The 25,777-nt window shown below is 34.6% G+C and overlaps 1 protein-coding gene and 1 non-coding gene across 2 annotated transcripts in view; both read left to right on the top strand.

The window, feature by feature from the left end:
• The window catches only part of CCDC141 (coiled-coil domain containing 141), a 230,691-nt gene that overhangs the window by 122,288 nt on the left and 82,626 nt on the right, over positions 1-25,777 (top strand). Inside the window, exon 8 of the mRNA XM_049773528.1 lies at positions 10,392-10,564. Within this exon, the coding sequence (XP_049629485.1) occupies positions 10,392-10,564 (173 nt within the window). The remainder of the gene's footprint in view (positions 1-10,391; positions 10,565-25,777) is intronic.
• On the top strand, positions 47-178 carry LOC126010094 (small nucleolar RNA SNORA51). The gene has a single exon (XR_007496231.1). It is a non-coding gene; the product is annotated as a small nucleolar RNA SNORA51 (small nucleolar RNA).

A 25,777-nucleotide genomic window follows, 5' to 3' on the forward strand; every position in this document is an offset into this window, starting at 1 on the left:
AAGGGAAAAATAAATATTACATAGATTACATCATCAGAAAAGATAAGGCCCCCAATTCTTACCACAGGCTGTGTTCTTTACACTGACTGTATAGAAAGAGGAGGTACAGTAAATGCACCCCATGTACACCTCAACCCAGGCCCTTTGCCTGGTCTGTATTGTGAATTGAGTGACAAAAATAAATAAATAAATAAATAAATAAATAAATAAATAAATAAAAATCATCTTTCAAAATAAAAAAATCAGTTTATTTTCAAAGTATTGATTTTTTTCTTTTGCAATTCATTTTTATCAAATCTTGAGAATGCTTAGTTTTTCAAGATGAGAATGAGCATCCACATACATCTCTGAAAGAAGTCATGCTGTCAAGAACCCTGAAGTGTCTGAAATTTTGCCCAACTTCCAAGTGAACATGTTAACTTGTCACAATGTCATGGGTATTTACAGACATCTGATTCTTTTTTGAAAGCATATTACTCTTGCAAAAGTAGTAGCAAAGGCATTAGTATGTCACATCCCAATTTTCATTGTGCAATATAGGTGAACAGAGATAGCATGCATCTGTAGCAGTATTTAGGAGAGGGACCCTAAGCTTGGGGAATCCATTACTTCAGAACAAACAGGCCTTTGCACTTAGTGTAAGGGGGAGAAGTAAGGAGAAATAGGCCAGCTAACTAAGGGAACTTAGGCCTTTGGGGCATACCCATAAATGAGACTCTCCCCATTCAATATATGTGAATCGGAATATGATAACTGTGAAAGAAAACAAAGAGGAAAAAAACACACATTTAAAAAGTAAATACCTTGAAAACCTATTCTCTTCTGATAATGGCAATTATTTTTCAGTAACAATTTCTTGTTCAGATTTGTCAAGGTTTGGTCAATACCCTTCCATTTTTTATGTCAAATAGTGTAAAAATGCTATAATGGAAATAACTTAAGAAGCAGTAAGTTTGCTTCAAAAGAGAAAAAGATATCATTTAAAAATACTTACTACTAAATAACTTTTGCTAAAATAGTAAGTGGCACAATCTCACTTGTGAAATGGTCTGTCATTATCAAGTTTTCTATATTATAGAAAGAAAGTTCTTTATCCTGGCTTTTATCTGTGTTTCTGGCATTTTTGTTGCAATCATTTGGAAATCTGATTATTTTATTTTTACTTATTACTTTCTCTATAAAGGAGGCAGTAAGTCCTTTTATTGAAGTTGTTGAATAAATAATTTATGGAAATAATTGCCCTTCTTCTTTAGGGACTCATTTATTCAATAAATACCTTTTGAATAATAAGTATATTCTAAATACTGTGGATGCAGCAGAGAACAAAAAAACTGTCTATAAGCCAATATATTTCCAATTTGTGAAAGTCAATAAAACATAATTACTACTTAATCATTCACATTAGCAACAGTGCCCCACTATCTTTGCTCCTAGCTCCAGGAGTGAAATTGATTATATTTTAATTTTACTGGATGCTGATAAAACTCAAGATTCAGAGTTTATTTCTTACAATAGACTATATCTGCAACGTTTGACAAGAAGCAGTGGCCCTCCGTACAACATTTTGTGGCCCTGCCGTAGAGGAATCTTTTGTTTTGTTTTGTTTTAGTTGTTTGGGTCACACCCCACAATGTTCAAGGCTTACTACTGACTTAGCACTCAAGGATCACCCGACTTTGCCTCCTGTGGCCCCAGGTAAATTGAGTTTGAGACCCCTGACTTAATGTGAGCAGTAGGTGGTGATGTTGCACATTGGACCTTAGGGTAACCATGAATAAACCAGGTTCTTACCACTCAAGGACACAAAGCAATTCCTTTTAAATTTGTTATGCTGTGTGTGGTCCATCTATTTCCTAAATTGCAAATCTGAGTAGAATTATTTTTATATTATCACCATTGTATGATTTATTCCAATTTCCAAGAATTACAAGGATATGCCATGAAATAGAAACATCTACTATAGTAAATACCTGTTATCTTGCTCATCTTTTTGTCTCTGAATTTCCATTATTCATGAATGTAGATTGTCATATATATTTTATTTTTAGCATGCACATTAAAAAGTAGCTCTGGCTAATATGTATTAATCATTCAAATATACTTGTTGTTGAGGAATTGTGCTTTTAATCAAACAGAGATGAATGTATAACACATCTCAATAGCAAGATAGCATGACCCTGTAATTTATATAACAGTCATGATTGAAATTAAACTTATAAAACATGACTGATTGACTATAAAGTTTCATATCATGTGCTTTCCATTTCCAAACACATTACTTCATTGTAGAAAGCAAACAAAAATCAAGGATAGTTAGGATAGTTAAAAGAATGCATCAAAGACAGAAGAAAACTAGTGATTGTCAATGACTTACATACTGCATCTGCCATCATGGTAAAACATGGTTTTATGTACTTACCTGGCATATAGCAGACTCCAGTTTGATCCCTTGAAATGCTTATAATCTCTCAAATACTGCCAGAAGTGATCCAGAGTGCAGAGCACTGCTGGGTGAGGCCTCAAAAGCAATTTTACTATGGGGTGTTTCATTTTTTCAAGATATTTAAACTGGCACAAATATTAGTATCCATAGAAGAATTGTAATTTCATACAATAACAAAATGAACAGTAGTTTTGTACATTTTTGTGGTAGAAATTGGAAAAAGAACCCTGTCCAATATAAATCATCTAAAAGGTAATATGCAGAAGGAATTGTTGAAGAAATATAAGTAAATTAAAGAAATGCAATATCAAGAGAAATGTATTACTTCCAGTGTTATTTTTTTAATTTTTAATTTTTTTGGTTTTGGGGCCATACCCTGTGACGCTCAGGGGTTACTCCTGGCTAAGCACTCAGAAATCGCTCCTGGCTCAGGGGATCCTATGGGATGCCAGGGGATTGAACCATAGTCCATCCTAGGTCAGCTACGTACAAGGCGAATGCCCTACCACTGGGCCACCGCTCTGGTCCCCTCCCAGTGGTATATTTAAGTAGCTGTTTATATTTTATTTTTGCAGAACAATTTCCCTTCCTCTTAGAAAGAACATTATTTTCTTTACACTTCACATTTAAGAATTCAGCCAATATGTGCTAGACTTTCTACTGTATTGTATCATATAGTTAATTGGACCAAAGAGGTAGAAAGATATAATCTGATGTTTCCCAAGTTTAGTTTATGTAGTCTTATCACCTGCATGCAGTGTTGTTGACTCAGTGTCATAAAATGTCACATTGGTGTAGAAACAGTGTATGCCTGAAACTTTATTACTAACAATTTTGTAAATCATGGTGCCTTAAATAAGATATAATCAAACATTAACTGTAAATTAAATATATATGATATATTTATGTTTTTGCTTTGGAGCCACATTTAGTACTGTTCAAAGCTTTCTCCTGACTCTCTGATCAGGGATGACTCCTGGTGGTGCTTGGGGATTGAACTGCGGTCAGAACTATGCAGGCAAATACCGTAACCCCTGTAATGTTTTTCCAGTCCAGCACAAAGTCTTAAAACGAAAGAGCTACAGTACTTGCCTTTAAGAGCTTCTGAGTATTGTTATAGAAAATGCAGGAAAACAGAAGCACTGCTGCCTGTGTGGAAAGTTACATTGAAGTATTGCTATCACATAATAGCACAGAATAGGATCCTTTCACCTAGTGCTAGGAAAACTTCTTTAGAGAAGGAGAGCTCTGATGTAAGTTTGAAAGACTGGAACCTAAAAGGTTGAAGATTGGATGACAGAAAGTAATGTTAGGTTGGGTGTCTATATTAAATTGTTATGGTATATCTGGTGAGGGTGTTATTATAATCTGATGATACAAAAACAGGTAATAGGGCCTTCCAGAATGGTCTTGAAGAACATGTTTACTTTATGCATAATATCCATTTGAATAGGATTCATGTTCTATCTAACTACTAGATAAACTAATGCAAAGCAAATATGTAAGTCTATTGGGCCTATTAACATGTAAGGAGCCTTTTAACACCAACATCTAACAGTCATTAAAAAGAAAATTTGTTGTAAAGGTCAAGAACTTTGGTGTATGGTTTCTGAATAATACAGAATAGATTAACTCATAACAAAGTTGTATTGCTTTTTAAAAAATTCTAAAATGAATTATCCTACATCCTGTATTCTGCACAGCTATTTTAAGCATAGAGTCAGTCTATTTAAGTGCATATAATGATAAATATAATGAGAAAAATAAATGTCTCCTTTTGTTTTCAAAAACAAAGAATATATTCTCTAAATACACAAATGTATTAGTAACAAAGAACTCATATAAGGTGAACCTCATAAGGTAGAAGTAGAGAATAAATGTCATTATTCACTCTGTCCCATAATGACTCTGAGAGAATGGGCTAAAGACTGTTGGTTTTAGAAGTTAGAGCTGGGCTGAAAATGTTTGATTAATGGCTATTTGTCAAATATACATATTAGCACAAAGCTGTGTATAATAGAAAATGATTTTTAAAACAAGATTCTCTTGTTATCTAACTTATCATAAGGGTACCCATAGCTCAACACATATTTAATATTTTTATATTTAAGATACCCATTTTTATTTTTATTTGTTTTATTGATTGAAGTTCTATGATTTATAATACTATTATTAGTGGTTTTCCCAAGCACATAACTCCAACACCACACCCATAACCTTTCCCAAGGACTTAACACTCTTTCCTTTTAATCCCATCCCAACTCAATTGTGTGAAATACTTTTCTTGTTTTGCTGCACTTGATCCTTTATTGCCACCTTAGTTTGTATCTCTATGTCCCACATCTGAGTGAGATCATTCTGATCAATATTTATCTTTCTGTCTTCACTCAGCGTGATATCCTCCAATTCTATTGATGTTGCTACAAATTACAAAATTTTAATTTTTTTTACAGTTTCAGAGTATTCCATTCCAACTTCTTGATCTATTTGTTTAAAGCTGGGCATTTAGGGTGTTTCTATATCTTATATTATATACCGTGACAGTGAACATAGGTGTGTATGTGTCCTTTCCAATTAATGTTTCTATCTTTTGGGGATATCTTGGAGTGATATTGCTAGGTCATGTGGTAGTTTCAGTTCTATTTTCTTTTGAAAAATCTACAGATTGCTTTCTATAAAGGCTAAACCAAGTGACGTTCCTACCAGCAGTAGATGAAGACACTAATTTTTATTGGTAATCATTTATGAGTGTCTTTCAACATAATCACTGGACTATAAGTATTATAGTATCATGAGTATTATAATTGGCTACCCCTTCATACATTCATACTGTTGAATCTCTTCCTTTTCAGTAAATATATTTTTCCTTGCTTGTGGTGGTCCTCAAACTATGGCCCGCAGGCCACATATTGTATTTGTATCTGTTTTGTTTCTTCATTGCAAAACAAGATATATGCAGTGTGCATAAGAATTCGTTCATAAGTTTTGTTTTTACTATAGTCAGACTCTCCAATGGTCTGAGGGACAGTGAACTGGACTCCTGTTTAAAAAGTTTGAGGACCCCTGCATAGTTAAAATTCGTTGAGGGAAAGAAATACAGCTATTTCACATTATATTCACTAGAGAATAATGTGAAATGGATGTATATAATAGTGCCTTCTAGGCAGTACATTTTCAGTAACTATTTGAAAACAGTGAAATATAAGCAACTATAGCATTTCAAGGCCACTTTTATCTTGTTCATAGGAAACTATACTATCTAAGATAATTAGGTGAGGTTATTTTGAAAGAAAAGAGTTTAGCTACTTATATAGACAAGAAATACCAATACAAGCTCAATCTCTGTGTTATGTATGAGAAGGTGATTAGTGTTGTATAAAGACACTGTCATTTATATCACCTCTAAGTGGTCTGTAGGCAGCACTAATTGCTTTTTTCTTACGATTGCCATTTCTCTGTGCTCATTGGAAGAAGCTTATATCTTAATAATCTTATTTGCCATCCAGTTTTTAAGGAATATTGTCAGATGCATGAATAAATGACTGACCATATGACCAAACAATTTACATTTTCAGTTTGTTTGCTCCTTTCTAAAATAAGCCTAATAAGCCATCTTTACTTCAATAAATAATATTTATTAGCACAAGTTCTGGAAGCTGGTGAGAAATTCAGGGAGAATTGGAGTGTAAAAAAATGAAATTGTGGAGTATTAAATAATAACTTAGACAACTTAGTAGGATGATTTTTAAAATAATATAATAGATTGGAGGGCCAAACCTCCTGCATATGAGTCTGATTTCAGACATGTATTAGCTCTGTGACCTGGGGTAGATATTTAACTTATGTGTCTGGCTTTTTTATCTGTAAAATATAAATAATAATTATATGTATTTCACAGAGCCATGGCACTATCTAAATAAAACATCACACTATCTTAATGCATAACTATTGCATAGAAAAGCTAAGTAACTCGGTAAATGCTAGCTATTATTTTGTCGTTAAGTATATGCATTTACTACTGCACTGGCCACTCTAGCATGACTTAAATGCTTTTATTTATTTTCATATTCCTAGCATGTAGCAGCAGGCATGTTTCAAAGAGTTCAATAAATATTTGCTTTTTTATTAAACATGAATATCTTCCACATCTCTAGTCCTAGTCAGTAAATGTTTGTTGAATAAATGAGAAAAAGAATGCATTGCACATAATAAATGAAAAGTTCTCAAATGGGCAAGATCATCCTAAAATCACTGAAGGAAATTAATTCTTTTAATAATATCTTTATGTAAGCACCTTGATTACAGACATGATTGTTCTTGAATTTCAGTCAGATAAAAAAACACCCGCCTTCACCAGTGCAACATTCCCATCACCAATGATCTAAGGAAATTTAAATAAGGTTTTTTAAAAAGGCATTATATACAATGAGTAGTTGACTAGAATGGGTATGGTTTACCTAACTTGCAGAGGACTTTATCTTATAAAAAGAAATGATGGTTACATAAGCTTTATTACTTGCTGGAAAAAATACCATTTAAAATACAAAACCTCTTCTTTAATAACACTGTTTCTTTTTATCTTTTTTAGAAACCTGTTTTAGGTAGTCAGGATTTTAAACACTTCTCACTAACACCATTAATCTAACTTTAACTCTTTGAGCATCAAAAAAGTTCTGGGGTCCAGAACTTACCTCTTTAGAGAGGTAAAGAATAAGATGGAGCACCAGTTAAAGGCAGCAAGCATTTGGAGCTAAAAATACCTCCCTGCTATTCTCATGGCATTTAAAAAATTAACTCAGTTAATTTTTAATAGAATTGATAGCATGATAGAATCTTCTGGGAAGATTCATGATTCCTTTTTAATTTACTAATTCTGTAGGTAGTTAAGAGAGAATAATATGTACCATGTCCTGATACCATCTCTATTTAGTTTGGTGCAGCCTGCTTTGAATCTTAGGAGAAAATGGAAAATTCTCTATAACTCAAAGAACAAAACTCAAGCAACTTTTCCAAACCAGGGCCAAAAAGAGCTATTTGTCTTCTTTTGATATGCCTTAATAACTGAATTAAGAATTATCTTGCCATACTAAAGGCCACCAGAAGTTTTTTGAGATATGTTTAAGAAAGGAAATTGAAGTTTGGGTATTTTATAAAGCTAGTTGTTTATTATTATTTTTATTTTTTCCTTTCTCCTTCCCCCATTTTTTTGGTTGCTGTTTTTGGCTTTATTTTTAAACCACAGCTGATGGTGCTCAAGGGACCATATATCACGCAGGGATTGAAATCAGGCCAGCTTCATGCAAGCAAGAAAGCCCTATCTCCTGCACTGTCTCCCTGACTTTTTTATAAAAACTTCATAAAATCCAGGAGAGATTTAAATTTCCAACAGAGAATATAATTGATTGTAATTCTCTATTCTTTTCAATTGAGATCAGGACCTGGAGAATTAACTTTAAAGTAAGATGTGAAAACTCTGGCAACCATATATATCTTTACTTAATTTATTTATTTATTTACATTTTGCTCAGTGTCTCACAATCCTGAATCTGAATATGTTTATTCTAAGCACTCATTCACATGTATTAAATTTTAGGCATGTTTATGAGAGTTCAGTATAACTTTGACCATGAATATTTTTTGGAAGAGATTTTTTTTCCATAAGCACTAACTTTAAAACTAACCCTGGGTTAACAAGAGTTTGTTTGCACTTTATTAAAAGTAAGCAATAAAATATTTAAATATAAAATGAATTCCCAAACAGTACTTTCTACCAAGTGATATTGATAGAAACATTAGTTTCATTTAAATAATTTTCTGTGACATCTTGACACCTTTGATGGTCACCAACTGCTAGAAAGAAAAAGGACCAGAGAAGGACAGATTCTTCAGATTCAAAGAGTCTTTGATGACACCATTTTTCTTCTTTTGTTCTGTATAGCACAAGAAATCTCACAACTTGCTTGTTTTTCTTCATATCTGAGAAAAGGCTAATTCTCACTGGAAAATGCCTTTTTATCCAAGTTTATAGATTTCTTGGAAGATCACCTTTTTGTGAGGCCTCCCTAGTAATTCTTTCTCATGGCACTACTATAGGAGTCTCAGGACCAGACAAATTCAGTGCAAATGAGAATCGACTAATGGGAAGTGGCACTTGGTGGAAATTATTTAAGCTCTGAGAATCCTTTTTCACAATGTACATAAATGGGATATTTCCTGCTTGCCTTGCAGAGCTGTAAGGAAAGTTGTGTTTTGAATCAAGAAAATGTTTACAAATATTTGTTGACTAAAGGATATTTCTTGAATTTAAAATAATCATGAAACATAGTATAGTTTTTAATAAGAACTCTCATCAGTTATTATTAAATTGTATTTCTTGTTACTAGTTCCTGGTAAATATTCTTTCAAATAACAAGTTGTGATATAAGTAGGAATAAAATTTTAAAATACACAGAACAGATTTAGGAAACATGAGGACTTTAGAAAGCAGAATATCAACATATAAATAATTAGACAGTGTTTATGATATTTTATTTGTTAGATCAAATTCTCTTCAGTTCAATTTTGTCTTCAAACTTCTTCTAGGAAAGCAGCCATGAATAGGAACATGGCCTTTTTGTTAATCCTCCACAATTGATTTAAATTATATTCTTCCTTTGACCACTCTAAGATCTCAGTAATATTATATATTCATGAGACTATTCTCTTTTGACTCTGTGAAGTCTTGACACTGTTCTGAAAGAGCCATACCAGACTCACTGACATTCATGCAGCAATTCAACAAGACACTGCAACAATTTTAATAAGACAGGTCCTTTGACTATACCACTGCCAAGCTAACTAGAATAAGCTATTCTCCAGGTTATATGTATGGCACATTCTTGAAGGTGGCTTCTTGAAGAAGAGCTGAAGGGCAGCATGGCAAGGACTTCCTTGTACTTTAGCTTTAGTTTTTTTCAATTTACTCAACTTAAATTTTGCTTTTCAGGTACATTTTTAGAAATGGTACATTAGGGACCCATGAAGACTATTACACTCTATTCTTTCTCTGTTCCCTTCATATCATCCCAGTTCTCTTTTATTACCTTTACATTCTTTTCTACTTCAATGTCAATAAAACTTAATGACAAAAAAATAAAGTCCTCCTATTTTATGTTAATTCCAAAAGCTTAATTCTTTATTCTTGTTGTGCTTCTTTGAATAAAGTGAGAAATTAAAGTAATAAAAAAAATTCTCTCGAGACTAGTCTGGTTTACAAAGCTGTTTGTTTAACTGTATAATCTATTTTGCATATCAGAAAATAAATATTACATTCTCCTTAGTCCTTTCACTGTCTCAGAACCAAATTCTAATATTATCTAAAGACAGATAGCAAATATAATAGACAGAATGTACTACTAGAGAAGGTATTATTAATGGAGTAAAAGTGACATTAGTAATTACTATTAATTGCTAATTAGAAAATAGTAACTATTTCTCCATAGTACTTTGGTTTTGAAGTAAAATTTATTGATAAATTTTAATAATTCATTTATAACTTTTAATAATACCATAGTAAAATTCAGTTTAGCAAGAATATCATGATATTCTTTACATAATATAATATAAAAAATGAATATATTATTCATTATATTTATATTTTATAGGAGGTTCAAAATGTAAATCTGGCTCTCCAAACTCTATAGACATAACTGTATTGTATACATATATTGCCAATGTAAATTATTTTGGTAATTTAATGATTCTGACATTTATGACAAACAAAACTATGCTTAGTTTCCCTAACTGCAATTTTACACCTATATGGCTATTTTCCAAGATTAAGATTTTTGTTTTCATTATGATCATATTAATAAACTAAATGACCTGTTTTAATCTGCATTATTTCTGTGCACACAATGATGTAGATTTTAAACTGAAAAAGCAGATGAAAATATGTTTTCTTTGGCAGGCATTTGATGTACTTGGAAGAGTTGAAGCTTACCTTAAGCTTCTTAAATCAGAGGGTTTAAGTCTGCCTGTCTTGGCAGTGAGGCATGAGGAATTACATAAAGAAATTAAAGACTGCACAGCTGATGCTTTGCAAAAGGGACAAGACTTAATAAGCCAAGTAGATTCCTGCAGGTGAGTAAGTCTGTTTTCTCCTCAGAGGAACATGCTTTTACACAATTTCTACAACCTGTTAAAAATAAGTGGTAGGATTCTTCTTCTGTTTTGATTTTTCCTGCATTATGATATAGCTTAAAGGATTGATTGAATTTTGGTCAATGATGATTTTTGAGTACAGCATTGCTTATCCAGTTATAAAACCATATTCTGAGCCTGAATACCTGAAAATACTTTCTTTCAATGAGTTTCTTATAAGAAGGGAGAGAAAGAACCAAAGAGGAAACAGTTTTTGGTTCCTAATGCTTTTCACTTCCTATCATCTGTGAGTGACTTCTTCCTTGCTTTTAATTCATGAACCTTGAACCTTGTTTTGTTTATCCTTTATGGAAAGAAAATCCATTTAATTCCCTTTCAATTTTGTTGATATATCAAGAAAACACCCAAGGTGGTTTTTATTTACATTCTCATAATATTACTAACTCATTTTAAAGAGAATCTGCCATATGCCATGAGTTTTAGGAGAATTATCTTGTTAATCTTCTCAACAACTGTATAAGGTACATACTACTAATGTTACTCTTGATAAATAAGAGACTCAAAGAAATTAGTACTTACAAATAGTCATCCAACCAGTTAGTCAGAATCCAGAATATGAACCCAAGTGTACAGTTCTTAGATTCCCATGCTCTTACCCAGTTTACGAGAATGAGTAGTTTTAAATAATATGTTCAGTCAGTGTATCAAAACAAACTTTGAGTTGAGAGAGAATATTGTGAGAAAAGTACCTTAAAACAGAAAGAGAATGCAATGGGATCAAGAAACAGAAACAGGAATTGGAAGACAAGAGAAATGACAGAGCAGATGGTGGAACAGATTTGGTTAGGAAGAAACTATGGTCAGGCTTACATTTTGACAAAGACAAAAATGGTTGTATAAATGGTTAACCCAGTCTTTTATCTTTCAAATGTACGATTTCCTTGAATCTCAAAGACATTCATTTTGAAGAAAAATGAACTAGAAAATGGTAAAAAAAAATATATTGTTTCTGTTTTACTCTTGCTCCACTCTGTTTTAGACATGCTTAAAAGTATTGATTTGGTAAATTTGTTTGAGATTAGGGACTTTTCTTTCTCTAGACAGTAAATATGGACAGAGATAATTAACCAGGACTTGTGATGGATGTTACAGGATCATGAAAAATCAAGGACATATATAAGTTTTTTCAGGAGTCAAAAAGTTGAGAGTCTAAGAAAAACAAATGATTTTCCCCTTTGAAAAACTAGCAACTATAGCTATTACATTTTTGAACTTTGGTTCCATCCTATAAATCAATTAATAATGTCTCTACTATATCTACAATCCTTAAAATTCTCATGGCTGACCCCAAAGTAGGGTATGAGAGTGCTTCCCCCTCATCCCTAGCTATTAGTCCTGTTTTCCAAATTAAATGTCTAAATGAGTTGGATAGAAGATCCAGTGGCTCAGAAGCTTTTTCATGTGAACTTAAGATATATGTTGGGCATAGATTGGAATCATTGGTAACTGATTTAATTGGGGAAACCTCATTATAATTGTAAAATGGTTCCATGTCTGCTGATTAACATATCTCAAATATCTCACAGGTATTGGTTTTCTGATCTATTTTTCTCTTTGCTTGTGCTTTCTTCTGACATGAAGTTTCCCTTGATGTAAGAGTCATGGTCAAAGATTCTACCCTAAGTCTCTAGAAATCTGTCTCGTGGTGCCCTTATTTAGAAATTCTATGTTCTTTGAACCCCATACCTTACAAAGACACAGAACTCAATCTTTATCAACTCAGCAAGACCACTGGGCTCTTTTGGGGTTCAACCAACCAGGCCAAGCTTTGTTTTGGAATAAGACAAGGCAGTAAATGGGTACAATTGTAGGACTCACTCATCTATTCTATTATCCTATCGTTAAGAATCTGTCTTATGTTCTTGGTTCATGTATGAGAAAGATTATTTCATAGTATACTTGTTTTCCATTTAAGGCAAGGCAGCATGCAAATCTAATTCTTGCTTCTTGGTAAAGACCGAAGTTCCCTATTCACTTTTGTTGTTTAGCTTCTGGAGTTGTAGAACTGATCACAATTTACTATTGCTAGCTTTATCCTATTTACTCTAGCCAGTAAATGTTTCTACCTTAAGAGAAGATGGAATCCTTTTGTTTTATATTATGTTCTCTTTTCAGTTTTAATGACCTTTATTAACCACTGTTTTTGTAGGAGTCTACATCTTTATTTGCTTAGCTAGTCTCATTATTTTTAATTTCTCTTGCTTTTCTAATCTTAAATTTGCATATATGTTCTTATTCAAAGTGGCATATTTAAAATTAATACTTCTGTTCTTCAGACTGAACTCTCAATAAAAGGCATGATCCTTTAAAGAAGTTGGATTTAATGGTTCGGTAATTGGCCTTAAAAATAATTAGTTGTTTGGTTTCTGCCAACAACTTAGATATTTCAGCTTTCAGATTATTCCAATTTGCTTGGTTGCCCTGAGATTTCACAGTATTTTACAAATCAAATTATTTTCACTTTTCAGGAAAAGCTGAAGGTAAAGTAAAGTTATTACTAAGCAAATAACAATTTTATTTAGAGAGTAGACATGAAATAGAAATTCATTAAAAAGAGAATCAAACATATTAGAATCTCAGTTACATACTAGAGGCGCAGAGAGCTACTGACTTTAATCCTAGAAATTTTACTGGGAATTTTCTTTCTTTAGTCCATTAATAATTCATCTGTTTAATAAATTGATCATCAGCTAAAGAAAAAATTAGCGAAGATTCAAATTCTCAGCCATTGCTTACATATAGGGGGATTTTAGAATAGTGGCAATGGAAGAAGTGTAAAGTTCACTGTGGAACATATCACTGAACACTTCAAGGCTTTCAAGATTTCTGAATGTCTTTGAGAACGCAACTAAGACAAAAAGTGCTAAGGTTCTTCTAACCAGACATTTGAAAACAGACATGGATTAGAAACATAGCCATAGTGTCAAAGAAATTTATTTCATACTATCTCAGTGCAAAACAATATCAGGGCTTTGAAAATTAACTTATCTGAATCTCAGTATGCTCATATGTGAATGGAACTATGCATTGTATATATGCAATATTTTAAATATAAATTACTTTAAAGATCATATTCTTATAGCTGAAATAGTTGATCATAATACATTTGTTTCCTGGTAAGTGAGAACAAAATTATTTAAAACATTAAAAAGAAGAAAAAAGAGTACAGCAACAAGAAAATTTGTGAAAATTATTATTTCTCACAATGAGATCACTAAATCATTGTCAGAATATTTAGCAACCTGTTGTTGCTACCTGGTCATTTTGTTTCTGAACACTAGATGAATTCAGATACAGATTGGCATCTAAATTACTGTGTTCCTGTGGGGATAACATTATTTAAAAAAATCAGAGTTGTTGTGCAGTTGTGGATGTGTCATTGTGGTCCAGGAATCCCAAACATTATTGCTAATACTACTGCTTTTATGGGGCATATTTTTAACTGCCAAGTTTCTGGTAGTATGAGAAGGTGGGAGGCAGTGTACACACAACACTCCAAAAAGCTCACAACATTCAAAAAAAGAACCTAATGATGTCAGCCCAAATACCAACACACCTGGAATTTTGGTCAGTTAGTGTCTCTGCAGAGAGCCATAAATGATGGTTGAAGCAGAGCCATTAACTGAAGCAGCATTTGTGGATGATGGGTGCAGCAGCTGTGACTTCAGGAGGATGGGGACTTGGCCAGCCCTCTCCAGCTGAGATCGCCAGTTTTCAGCTGTGTGGTTAGGTACACTCATAGTCTTTCATGACTTGGTTTACATCTCTTTCAGCAACAGAGTCTATTAAGCTAACTAAATGCAGTTTGTGGACATGATTTTGGCTTCTGAGGCGATCCTTTTAACTGATAGCACTTGTTAGCATGGAATGTGCCAAATAATCATTTGTAATTAAAAATATTTTATTACAAAGTTTTTAAAATAAAGTGCTGAGTCAAATTGTTTCAATGATAAAACAAAGTCATCTGTACAACTTACCCTCACTACCTAAGGAAGATTTTATTTGAAACAGGCAGGTAAACATTTATCTTAAAATAATATAAATAAATAATAAATAAATAAATAAAAATCAGATGTTGGGAGAGGTATGAATTCCAAAGTGACTTGTTTTTCTGTTGATAAAAAAGAGAATTTAGAACTTCACAATGATCTGAGATAAAGCTTTCCAGTAATTATCAGACATCTTCATTATTTTTATATAATTATAACCTTACTGGGAACAAATTCATACTAGTGTTTTTTTTTGTTTTGTTTTGTTTTGTTTTGTTTTGTTTTTTTGGGGGTCACACCCAGAGGTGCTCAGGGGTTACTTCTGGCTGTCTGCTCAGAAATAGCTCCTGGCAGGCACTGGGGACCATATGGGACACCGGGATTCGAACCAACCACCTTAGGTTCTGGATCGGCTGCTTGCAAGGCAAACACCGCTGTGCTATCTCTCCGGGCCCCATACTAGTGCTTTATGGTGGCTTCAACCACATTTGAAATAAGAAAAGCCATGGAAAAAAAACTTTATTTACAGTGCCTTACATTTTTCTGAGTCATTGTTAAATTTTTATTAATTTTCATAGTAGTTTATCTAATGCATAGTGTAAATTCACCTAAATTTGAAAACTATTTTAAGATATTCATTGGCACAAGTTACCTAAAATAGTATGTAATAGTGATCAGATTTAGAATTTCAGTGAAGTTAAAAGCTCTTGGATTCAGACCCTCCTCACCTCTTGCTAGGTCTTGTTTGGTTTCAATCTTGAGATAAGTGTCTAATTGAAATCAAAAGAAGCCTCTAACAAAACAAATTATTCTGTACTTATTAAGCCCAAGAAATTGGTGACTCAAAATGCTGAAACAAGTTGAAGTAAAGATGTTAAGTCTGAAGTTTCTCACAATTTAAAGAAAAACGAGGACTGTCCTTTCTTTCCTAGCACAGTTATCAAATTAGAATGACAAAATATGCAATACTTTGCAAAATCAGGCAACCTTGTGAAATATCTATATGCCTTTTCTTGTTTGTGAAATTAACTCAGAGTTTATAAGTAACTTTGTCTCAAAGTTGCCGCTGTTTCCATCTTAATTTGTGATAAAAATTAAATTATCCTTGTACTCAGGGACTTGATGATTCTTTTGTTGTTCCTCTTGAGTTCATACCAAATTGCTCTACTCAGTTACTCATTTATTTTGGGGCCCTTTCTCACATCTGCTGTTCTATGGAGGTTTTAATGCACCTCATCTTCAAGTTCACTGATTCTGTTCTGAGCAGCTATTATGCTGATGTGAGGCCTTCCAGTGAGTTATTCATTTTTTTCAGTTCTGCCATTTCTGTGTGAATTTTTCTCATTTCCGCTCTCACATCCTCTTGTGTTTTATTGAATATTCGTTCCATGATTTCTTTGAGCTTCTTGAAAATCCTCAACAATTCCTCTTAAAATCTCTATCAGAGAAAGTATGTTGCTAGTTAACACTGGTTGGGTATTCAGGGCTGCTGTCTTTGCTCACCAAGTGTAGTAGGGTTCTGTGTGGCTTTTACTTTGTGACTTTTGCACTCTGAAGGTGTTTCCTATGCACTGTGTGGTTCGTGTCTAGGGTGATAATGTCTTTGTATTTTCACAGTGAGTTATAAATAGGTGAAGGAACATATGGTCCTGGAGTGTAGCAGAGTCATGTACTTCTTGCCTGACCTAGGGGCAAAATGATGCTTTAGAGATGTACAGAGGATCCTGAAACTGCTGCTCTGCATCAGTTGTTTGGGATTGTGGCTGGGGAGTCTAGTAAGGGTGACTAGGAGTTCCCTCCTTTTGTTTTTGTTTTTTGTTTTTTTTTTTTTTTTTTTTGTCCTTTTGCTTCTGGCTCAGGTTTCCTGTCCTGGAGATGAAATGATGCTCCTGAGTCATAAAAAAAGACCAACTCTGACTCAGTTTCTTGAAACCATAAATAAAAAATTTAATCTTATAAACGTTTATTTTCTCAATAGTTTACTTTGTATCAGTATTGACCATTTTGATCTCACATTTATGATTATTTTCTTAATGGTAATTTTCCTTATTTTACTGAAAGGTAAATTAATTAATTTAATTCTCAAGAATTAATTGATCTCTAAATTCTCTTACCATATTTATTACTTATGCTGGAAATTATTACTTCCTTTGCTTGATATATGCTTGATATATGATAATGAACTTTAAATAGGATATGGTCCATACTGCCATCTTTGTGTCTATTCCAAAATTTTAGTTGAGGCCCTTTTTAAGTCAAATGTACCTAAATACATAAAGAATTTACCACTTTGCTGCTTATAACCTTGTGGTGAGGAACAGTCACCACCAAAAAACCAATAAATTAAAATTCTCTTATACAGCAATGAGTACTATGAAAACCTAGGCAAGTAGGTATGATTGAGGGACTGTAGGGCTGGAACCATTTTAAATGCTGTTTTAAAGAGGGATTCCTTAAGGAAAGCAGCTATTTTGCAGTAGCTGGAAGACAGAGTCAAGCAGAATGAGAAGGTATAATAGAAAGAACAATGTACCTGCTCTCTAGGATGCAAGGGAAGATGGGCCTAAGATCATCTAAGGAGAAAAGGAAGTTAATAATAATAAAATATTTGCTAGAAATAGTGGCAAATGCTTGTGAGACTTCAGCTTGCTAAATTCTAGTGTGCTTAAGAAATAACTTCATAGAAGGGGCGGAAGCCATCTTGGGCTATGCGGTTTCCAGCTGCCTGAGACTGGATTTCATCAGCGTTCCTGCCAGTGATCCTGCCTGCTTCAGAGGTGGGTTGGGATGTACACACACAGATTCCTGCTGGTTTCTGCTGGATGTCAGAAGGGCACAGAAGCCATCTTGGGCCATAGTGATTCCAGGCCCTGAGACTGGATTTCATCAGCGTTCCTGCTGACGATCTTGCCTACTACAGAGATTTCTTGGCTGGCTTCGCCCTGCCCTCCTGCTGTGCCTTGGATGACCCTGAGGACTTGAAGGGAACTCTTTGCTTTGCTTGTCTGTCTTACCTGAATACCTGAAGCTCTACTCAGAGGCTTAGGAAGCGCACCCCCTCCAAAAAAAAAACTGTCATCTAGAGGCTGCAGAAGAGCATGGACACTTCGCTTCATGGCCACACACTCTTTCTAACCAATGAACCCCACCACGACACACGGGAAAAATCACACTACAAGCATGACAATGGGGAAACCTCACAGCCAAACACCCTGCACAGAGAATGAAGACTATAGCTCGGATGATCTAAAAAATTCCAACCATCTGACTAACGTCTCAGATGAGGAACTTAAAAGAGCAATATAGAAGGTGTTTGTAGAACTCAAAGAAAGCATAGATCGATCTGAACAGAACACAAGGACAGAAATCAGAAAAGTCCAAACTAAAATAACAGATCTGAAAAACATGGTAGCTCAACTGAAAATCACAATAGATGGCCTCGCCAGCAGGGTAACATCAGGTGAGGAGAGAATCATAGTACTGGAAGATGAGATGCAAAAAAAACTCAACACAGCAGAAGAAATTGGAAAAGAACCTTAAGACAAACGATCAGGCAACGGAAAAAGTACTCAAGGAATGCAAAAAGATGAAAATATAAGTCTTTGATAAACTCAACAGAAACAAAATAAGAATCATTGGAGTCCCAGAGACCCAGGTAGGAGATCTCCAGGAAGAATCAACTGTCAAAGACATCATCAAGAAGATACTCCCAGAGGTAAAGATTACATGGAATCAAATCCTACATGATCGAAGAGTACCAGCTAAAAGAGACCTAAAGAAAAATACCCCAAGACATATCCTCGTTACAATGACAAATCCCACAAATAGAGATAGAACACTGAAAGCAGCAAGATCAAAAAGGGAAATTACATTCAAAGGAGAATCCCTAAGACTTACAGCAGTCATATCATAAGAAACTCTCAAGGCCAGAAGACAGTGGTGGGATATTGTGACAAGACTGAATGAAATGAATGCCTCACCGAGAATACTGCACCCAGCTTGAGTCACATTCAGGTTTGAAGGAAGAATACATAGCTTCATGGATAAACAACAGCTCAGAAACTTCACAGATGAAAAACCAGCCTTAAAGGAAAAACTGACAGGTCTACTTTAAGACAAGAGAGACCAACAAACACAGCAAACTTATCTACAAAGATGACATTAAATCCTATGACAATCATGTCCCTCAATGTCAATGGACTAAATTCACCAATTAAAAGACACAGAGTGGCAAAATGGTTCAACAAGATGAATCCAACCTTCTGCTGCCTACAAGAAACAAACCTGACTAGTCAGAACAAACATAGACTCAAAATCAAAGGTTGGAGGAAAATCATCCAAGCAAACCACACCCTCAAAAATCTGGAGTGGCATATTAATATCTGATGAAACCAACTTTATACTCAGAAAAGAGGTAAGGGACAAAGATGGACACTAAGTACTAAGGGATATGTGCAACAGGAAGAAATCAGATTATTAAATATATATGAACCCAATGAGAGACCAGCAAATTATCTTATACAGTTACTGACAAATCTAAAAGAAGACATCAATAACACAATAATTGTGGGAGACCTCAACACAGCCCAATCAAATTATCTTATACAGTTACTGACAAATCTAAAAGAAGACATCAATAACACAATAATTGTGGGAGACCTCAACACAGCCCAATCAACCAGACTGAAACCCAACAAAAACATACTATATATATATATATATATATATATATATATATATATATATATATATATATATATATATATATATATATGACACTCCATCCCCAAAAACCTGGATACACATTCTTCTCCAATGTACTTGGGTCATTCTCCAGGATAGACTACATGCTGATACATAAAACATACCTCCATAAAATCAAGAGGATAGAAATCTTGCAGGCTACCTTTGATGACCACAAGACTCTGAAATTAGATGTGAACTACAAAGCCACACAGAAGAAAAACTTTAACAATTGGAAATTAAACACCCTGCTACTGAACAACCAGTGGGTCCAAGATGAAATCAAAAAGGAAATCAAAACTTTCCTGGAAACAAATGATAATGAAGACACAAACTGCCAGAATCTATGGGACACAGCAAAAGTGGTCCTGAGAGGAGAATATATAGCTCTACAAGCACACATCAGGAAGGAAGAAGGTGCATACCTGAATAACTTAATGACACAGCTCAAAATATTAAAAAATGACCAACAAAAGGAATCAAAAATAGGGAGACAGAAGGAAATTAGAAAGCTGAAAGCAAAACTCAATGAAGTGGAAAACCAAAACCAATCCGAAAGATCAACGAAAGCAGAAGTTGGTTCTTTGAAAAAATAAAAAAGATTGATAGACCATTGGCAAAACTCACAAAGAGAGAGAGAGAAACCTGATAACGCATATTAGAAATGAAAAGGGGGAGATCACGACAGATATTGCAGAGATCCAAAGGGTAATCAGAGACTACTTTGAGAAATTTTATGCTACTAAACATGAGAACCTAGAAGAAATGGAAAAATTCTTGGACACTTATAACCTTCCACAGATAAGTAAGGAGGATGTAGCATATCTAAACAACCCCATCACTACTGAGGAAATTGAAACTGTAATCAAACATCTGCCTAAGGGTCCGGAGAGATAGCACAGCGGCATTTGCCTTGCAAGCAGCCGACCCAGGACCTAAGGTGGTTGGTTCGAATCCTGGTGTACCATATGGTCCCCCGTGCCTGCCAGGAGCTATTTCTGAGCAGACATCCAGGAGTAACCCCTGAGCACTGTTGGGTGTGGCCCAAAAACCAAAAAACAAACAAACAAAAAACATCTGCCTAAAAAGAAAAGCCCAGGCCCAGATAGATTTCCTAATGAATTTTTTCAATTCGTTCAAGAGGAGCTACTACCAATCCTAGCCAGGCTCTTCCATAAAATTGAAAAAGCGGGAACACTCCCAAACAGCTTTTATGAAGCCAACATCATCTTGATATGAAAAACAGACAGAGATGCTGCCAAAAAAGAAAATTACAGACCAATATCCCTGATGAATGCGGATGCAAAGATCTTCAACAAAATCCTGGCAAATAGGATCCAATGTATCATCAAGAAGATCATACACTACGACCAAGTAGGTTTCATCCCAGGAATACAAGGATGGTTTAACATCCGTAAATCTATCAACATCATACACAACATCAACAACAAGAAAAATAAAAATCACATGATCATATTAATAGATGCAGAGAAAGCATTTGATAAGGTCCAACACCCATTCTTAATCAAAACTCTCAGCAAGATGGGAATGAAAGGAACCTTTCTCAATCTAGTTGAAGCCATCTACCACAAGCCAATGGCAAATATTGTCCTCAATGGAGAAAAACTAAAAGCCTTCCCTCTAAACTCTGGTACAAGACAAGGCTGTCCTCTCTCTCTCACTACTCTTCTTCATCATAGTACTGGAAGAGCTTGCTATAGCGATCAGGCAAAAAAAAAATATATCAAGGGAATCCAGATAGGAAAGAAAGAAGTCAAGCTCTCATTGTTTGCAGATGACATGATACTCTACTTAGAAAACCCTAAAGACTCTAACAAAAAGCTTCTAGAAACAATAGACTCATATAGCAAGGTGGCAGGCTACAAAATTAACACACAGAAATCAATAGCTTTTTTATACACCAATAATGATAGGGAAAAGAAGGACGTCAAGAAGGCAATCCCATTCACATTAGTGCCACACAAAATCAAATACCTTGGAATCAACTTGACCAAAGACATGAAGGACCTATACAAAGAAAACTATAAAACTCTGCTCCAAGAAATAAGAGAGGACACACAGAAATGGAAACACATACCCTGCTCATGGATTGGCAGGATTAGCACCATTAAAATGGCAATACTCCCCAAAGCATTATACAGATTTAATGCAATCCCCTTAAAATTACCCATGACGTTCTTCAAAGAAGTGGATCAAACACTTATTACGTTCATCTGGAACAATAAACACCCTTGAATAGCTAAAGCACTCCTAGGGAAAATGAAAATGGGAGGCATTACTTTCCCCAACTTTAAGCTGTACTACAAAGCAATAGTTATCAAAACAGCATGGTATTGGAATAAAGACAGACCCTCAAATTAGTGGAATAGGCTTGAGTTCTCAGACAATGTTTCCCAGACATACAATCACCTAATTTTTGACAAAGGAGCAAGAAATCCTAAATGGAGCAGGGAAAACCTCTTCAACAAGTGATGCTGGCAGAACTGGTTAGCCACTTGCAAAAAAGTGAACATAGACCTCCAGTTAACATCATGTACAAAAGTAAAATCCAAATGGATTAAAGGCCTTGATTTCATACCTGATACCATAAGGTATACAGAACAACACGTCGGTAAAACACTCCATGATATTGAGACTAAAGGCATCTTCAAGGAGGAAACTGCACTTTCCAAATAAGTGGAAGCAGATGGGAATACATTAAGCTGTGAAGCTTCTTCACCTCAAAAGAAATAGTGCCCAGGATACAAGAGCCACCCACTGAGTGGGAGAAAGTATTTACCCAACACCCATCAGATAAGCGGCTAATATCCAAAATATACAGGGTGTTGACATAACTTTATAAGAAAAACATCTGATCCCATCAAAAAATGGGGAGAAGAAATGAACAGACACTTTGATAAAAAAAGAAATACAAATGTCCAAAAGGCACATGGAAAAATGTCCCTCATCACTAGTCATCAGGGAGATGCAAATGAAAATAACAATGAGATACCATCTCACACCGCAGAGATTGGCATACATCACATAGAATGAGAATAAATAGTGTTGGCGGGGATGTGGAGAGAAAGGAACTCTTATTCACTGCTGGTGGAAATGTCGTCTAGTCCAACTTTATGGAAAGCGATATGGAGATTCCTCCAGAATCTGGAAATTGAGCTCTCCCATTCGACCCAGCTATTCCACTCCTAGTGATATACCTTAAGAAGAAAAGAATACAATACAAAAACTCTTTCCTCACACCTATATTTATTGCAGCACTATTCACAATAGCCAGGCTCTGGAAACAACCAAGATGCCCTTCAACAGACGGATGGCTAAAGAAACTGTGGTACATATACACAATGGAATATTATGCAGCCATCAGGAGAGATGAAGTCATGAAAATTTCCTATACATGGATGTACATGTATAGGATAGGAATCTATCATGCTGAGTGAAATAAGTCAGAGGGAGAGAGAGATGCAGAACAGTCTCACTCATCTATGGGTTTTTAAAAAAATAAACATCATTTTTGAAACAATCCTCAGAGACAATGAGAGGAGGGCTCACTTCATGAAGTTCACCACAAAGACTGGTGAGTGCAGTTATAGAAATAACTACACAGAGAATTACCATAAGCATGTGAATGAATGAGGGAACTGGAAAGCCTGTCTGGAGTACAGGTGGGGGTGGGGTGGGATGGAGGGAGATTTGGGACATTGGTGGTGGGAATGTTGCACTGGTGAAGGGGAGTGTTCTTTACATGACTGAAACCTAATCACAGTCATATTTGCAATCAAGATGTTAAAATAAAGAAAAAATTAAAAAAAATAAAAAAAAAATAACTTCATTTTTCTTCTTGTTTTAACTGCATTAGTTCCTCTGCAAAGTTTTTCTTTAAGTTTAATGAAAAGAAGCATTTTATGAGACATACAAGAACTGTATCTCAGGGCAGTCAAAGACACAAAATCTTGTCCCCAATTTCTAGAACTTAGTAACAACCAACCAACCTTGAGAGCTAACTGCTTATTAAAGCATGATACTACACACATGAGGATATTGTCACCTCTTGAGAGGAAGGAGCTACAATTTTGAACTTCTTGATGAGGATAAGTCTAATAAAGAGAGAAGATTTCAGTGTTAGTGTTGAGTCTGGTGGTGTAAGATTGGTTGTTGGTTTCCCTCTTTTAGCCAAAATGGACAAAAATTGGTAATTACCACACATACTTTCCTTGAATTCCTTTGTATTTGTTACAGCCCTCTTACGACTTCACTTCTGATATTAGTTGTTCTGAATCACATCTGATTTACTATGTATTGTCTCCTTATCTATATCTTACATTATCTTGAGGGCTCATTTTATTCAGGAAACTTTTTGTTTGTTTTGTTCTTTTTGGTGAAGCACAGTTGGTGATGCGCCTAGCTCCGAGCTCAGCGATCACTCTTGTTGGGTTCTGGATATCATATAGGATGCCTGGAATTAAACTCAGGTTGGCTAAATACAAAACAAAAACCCTACCTGCTGTACTATATTATTCCAGCCTCTCAAAAAACCTTTTTTTATGCCCTTTATTCTAGGTGACATGATTTGGAGTGTTTTGGGAACTGGCATAACATTCAAGAAAAGCTCGGTCATCATTATAGTATTTTAAAATATCTTAATTGGAAAACAAAAACAATGAACTCTATAACAAAACAAAGAAATATAAATTGCAATCCCTTGCCAAATAGTTGTCTATTCTTGCACTTTAAATCATTATAATAATAATATGATATAATAATAGCCCATTTTAGAACAGGATAGCATTGTTTGATGACACATTTAGATGGTAAGTGCCAAATACTTAAATTACAAAATTGAGTTTTATGACAATATTAACCAGCTACCTTCCAAATACTTGCATACATATATTTGTTCCTTTTAAGGATTGAATAAATGCCATAACTATAATTCAGGCCTGCTAACATGAATTTTTAAAATTCTGAATCTCCAAATATGGAAGAAACCCAAAGTTCATGCTTTGTGTGACATACAATAATTAAATTAGGCACTTGTCAAATCTCTGGGAGTCATTTGTTACAATGTTCACTCATTTGTGATGCTGCTTCACATTATCTCAGGTGATATGAAACAGCAGATTTAAAACAGAGAAAGTCTCACCTTAGAGGGACTGAGTTCTCAGCTGCGGGTGGTTGAGACGGGATCTCTCAGTTTATAGGGCATAGAAATGAACCCAGAGGAAGAAAGGAAGAACTATGAGCATCTTTTCGAATTAGTAAAATGCTCACCTGGTGCTTGAATAGTGCCAACCTGAAAACCATCTACATATTCCCATAAAATAGAGAAAGATTAGAATGGTTTAAGAGCAAGTATGTATGGAATATTGTAAGCCTATGTTACCAGAATGTTTTGAGATCTTTGGAACAGAAGAGTGCCCTCACAATAGTGTGTTAAGTGAGTGAGAGGAAGATTCAAGTTATATATAACATTGTACCAACTTCAGTGAGTGGGGTTAGCAGGGAAGGAATAGCAAGGAGAATTATTTAAATTATTGCTTTTCTGTTCATCCTCTTTTCTGTGATTTTCAGAAGCATGTTTGTGCCTTTCAGTGTTGTTCTCACCTCTGCTTAGCCCACCTAGACCTTCATTCCTTTAGCTTTGCTGACAGTTTCTCAGTAACTCCTTCAGATACTCTTGTTAATTTTCCCTTTGTTTTTAGATTTCATTTGGTTGTTGTTTTTAGTAGATCTGGTTTTCATATATTTTTTAAATATCTGATCTATTTTATTTCTGGCTTTGTTGCTTTTGTGAGTTTTGTTATTTTTTTTAGTGTGGATATGAATTTTCCATAACCTCTTTAATGATCACAGGTATAGTTATGGTAATTTTTAAGATTGCTCCACTACTTTCACTTCAAATGAGTTCACTTATATTTTGATTGTTGAGTATCAACATATAAATATAAACATATAAATAGAGAATGGTTAGAGGCTTACTTCAGGTTCTGCTATCAGAGGTCATTTCTAGCAGGGCTCATGGAATTAAATGGGGTCTTATGGGACTGAACCTGGGTGAGCTGTGTGTAAAGCAAGCACCCTATCCACTGTGCTATTGCTCTGGCCCCTGAGTATCTTTTCTTAGGGATTAATTCCCATGTTTTTAAATTTTAGGCTTTTTCTCATCTAGAGTAGTCTGTTTATGGATTATTTCTGTGATGTTATGATTTTTATTACTTTATTTAAACACTGTGGATACAATGCTGTTCATAATACAGTTGGGGTTTATTTAAACACCGTGAATACAATGCTGTTCATAATACAGTTGAGGTTTTTTTGTTTGTTTTTGGGTTTTGGGCCACACTCGGTGTCAGCTCAGGGTTACTCTTGGCTCTGCACTCAG

The sequence above is a fragment of the Suncus etruscus genome, chromosome 5 (assembly GCF_024139225.1).
Source record: "Suncus etruscus isolate mSunEtr1 chromosome 5, mSunEtr1.pri.cur, whole genome shotgun sequence".
Taxonomy (NCBI): domain Eukaryota; kingdom Metazoa; phylum Chordata; class Mammalia; order Eulipotyphla; family Soricidae; genus Suncus; species Suncus etruscus.